The 2,712-nt window shown below is 61.5% G+C and overlaps 1 protein-coding gene across 1 annotated transcript; it reads left to right on the plus strand.

Annotated features, from left to right (window-relative positions):
* The first annotated feature begins 945 nt into the window (after window positions 1-945).
* Window positions 946-2,456, plus strand: CEBPE (CCAAT enhancer binding protein epsilon). Its single transcript, XM_060168130.1, has 2 exons — window positions 946-1,455; window positions 2,046-2,456. The coding sequence occupies exons 1-2, from the start codon at window positions 946-948 to the stop codon at window positions 2,379-2,381; spliced, it is 846 nt and encodes a 281-aa protein (XP_060024113.1). The 3' UTR covers window positions 2,382-2,456.
* The last annotated feature ends 256 nt before the right edge of the window (window positions 2,457-2,712 follow it).

Below are 2,712 nucleotides of genomic sequence, written 5' to 3' on the forward strand. Positions count from 1 at the left end.
GAGGAGTGCAGCTGTCAGTTCCTGGGGCTGCCAGGGTCTGGGGCACAGGGCCCAAGCCCTGACCAGGTGCCTCAGCTGAGCCTGGGCAGTCAGGGATGGTGCCAGGCTGCTAGAGCTAGCCCGGGCTGGAAACTCGTGAGGGCTTGGGCTGTTACACAGACCCTGTGCAAAAACCTAGCAAAAAGAGGCTGCTCTGCACCATGAGACAAGCCCTAGTGTATGACTTGGTCCCAGACGTCACTACTTCCTAAACCCCTCAAACAACACCCCGTGGCTTGCACCCAGGAGAGTGGCTCGGAGAGGTGGGGCTACAAAAAGAACTGAGTGGCCCTGGGGGTAGGTGGAGACCAGCACTGTAGGGGGGGACTGTGAGGGAGGGAGGCGTGTCCAGGGAGGAGCTCAGATCAGGCAGGGGGTCAGCACTGGAAGAGGGTTTTCTCTGTTCCTTCTGACTGGGCATTCATTCTGCACAGGACTTTTTGGAAGTTGGAGGGAGGAGGATACTCAGAGTAAGGTGTTGCCCTCAAGGAGGATTCTGGAATCCCCTGGATTTGACAGGGAGGGGGAGGCATTCCCAGAAGAATCAGCTCCTGGGCACCTCAGAACCCTGGCTTGGAGCCTAACCAGAGTACCCCCAACTGCTTAAATAGGCCAGGGGCCCCATTTCTTTAAAGCCTGCATCCCTCCCTCTGCGGTGCGCCCTGCCCCTCCCTGAGTCACCCCAGGGAGAGCTGGGGGAAAAAAGGGAAGAGAAAAGAGGCATTGACTACAGAGGAAGGAAAAGGAAACAGCAGAGGAGGGAGGAGAGAAGCCACACAGGAGTGGGTGACAGCGGAGATCGGAGAGGGCAGATCTAGGGCAGGGGGAGACAGCAAGCCGAGCATCCCAAAGGGTGCCCCGAGAGCAAGGCGGCCAGGGGCGGGGAGCCGAGGGGGCGGGCCGGCCATGTCCCACGGGACCTACTACGAGTGCGAGCCCCGGGCTGGCCAGCAGCCACTTGAGTTCTCAGGGGCCCGAGTGGGGCCTGGGGAGCTGGGGGACATGTGTGAGCATGAGGCGTCCATCGATCTGTCTGCCTACATCGAGTCTGGGGAGGAACAGCTCCTCTCTGACCTCTTTGCTGTGAAGCCGGCACCTGAGGCCCGAGGCCTTAAGGGCCCTGGAACCCCTGCCTTCCCCCACTACCTGCCGCCTGACCCGCGGCCCTTTGCCTACCCTCCACATACCTTCGGCCCCGACAGGAAGGCCTTGGGGCCTGGCATCTACAGCACCCCAGGGAGCTACGACCCCAGGGCTGTGGCTGTGAAGGAAGAGCCTCGGGGGCCCGAGGGCAGCCGGGGGGCCAGCCGCAGCGGCTACAACCCTCTGCAGTACCAAGTGGCGCACTGTGGGCAGACGGCCATGCACCTGCCCCCGGCCCTGGCAGCACCCAGCCAGCCCTTGCGCGTCCTCAAGGTAAGAGTGGCTCAATTCTCCTCCCCGCCACCCAGGGTCTGGAGGGAGGCCCGTGTGGATGGGGTCTGTGTGTGGTGTTGCTCTGTGAAATCGACCCACCACAAGCCCTCTGTGTTCGCCACCCAGTCATAACCCCTCTTGGCTTCTCTGTGAATTCACTCCCCCGCCGATCCCCACTGTGTGACCGGAACCAATGTGTCCTGCAGTCCCTGTGACCAGCTGACCTGCTCTGATCTCAGCACGCCCCCTTCCCAGTTTCTCCGCTGCCCACCAGCTCCCTCCTCTCATTTCTGTGTCACCTCCTGCTTCTAGAAGAGGAAATGCCTGCTGATGATAGAACTGGAGACTCAAGATAGATGGAAGGAAAGTGTCCTCAGAGAGTGTGGGGACATGAAAGGGAGTTTGGGTCAGAGCAGAGGACACTGTACGTCTGGCAGGGCAGTGGCTGTTCTACTGGGGGCCAGGAGCTGGCTCTGAATCCCACATCCCTCTGACGCTCCAAGTGTGCTCTGACCACTGGGATTCCTGCCCCACCTTTGCTCTACTTCCCCACAGCCCTCACTCTTGTCCCTCTGTACCTTCCCCTCCAGGCCCCTTTGGCGGCTGCCGCGCCCCCCTGCAGCCCCCTCCTCAAGGCACCCTCACCGGCCGGCGCCTCGCACAAGGGCAAGAAGGCCGTGAACAAAGACAGCCTGGAGTACCGGCTGCGGCGCGAACGGAACAACATTGCGGTGCGCAAGAGCCGCGACAAGGCCAAGAGGCGCATTCTGGAGACGCAGCAGAAGGTGCTAGAGTACATGGCCGAGAATGAGCGTCTGCGCAGCCGCGTGGAGCAGCTGACCCAGGAGCTGGACACCCTTCGCAACCTCTTCCGCCAGATCCCTGAGGCCGCCAACCTCATCAAGGGCGTAGGGGGCTGCAGCTGAGCCCGCCTGGCGGACTGTGGGCACCAGCCCCCGGGGCTCAGCCTGACCCTGGGGACCCTCACCCTAGAGGCCCCACAGGCCGAGTCAGAGACAAAGACCATGGACAAATGGCAGCGGGGGGGCAAGACAAGGAGGAGGGCGGGCCCCAGCATAATGATTCTGTGGCTGAATAAAACTGCGCTATGGCACAGTGCTGGGGCTGTACAGTGGGCCCGTGTGTGTGTGTGTGTGTGTGTGTGTGTGTGTGTGTGTGTGTGTGTGTGTGTGTGTGTGTGTGTGTGTGTGTGTGTGTGTGAGTGAGAGAGAGATGGGGGACTCCAAAGGTAGGGAA

The sequence above is a fragment of the Lagenorhynchus albirostris genome, chromosome 1 (genome assembly GCF_949774975.1).
Source record: "Lagenorhynchus albirostris chromosome 1, mLagAlb1.1, whole genome shotgun sequence".
Lineage (NCBI taxonomy): Eukaryota > Metazoa > Chordata > Mammalia > Artiodactyla > Delphinidae > Lagenorhynchus > Lagenorhynchus albirostris.

Coding starts and splice junctions, on each gene's coding strand:
- CEBPE (XM_060168130.1), top strand. CDS start 946: ATGTCCCACGGGACCTACTACGAGTGCGAGCCCCGGGCTGGCCAGCAG. Junction 1,456..2,045: donor AGCCCTTGCGCGTCCTCAAG/GTAAGAGTGGCT, acceptor CTTCCCCTCCAG/GCCCCTTTGGCGGCTGCCGC.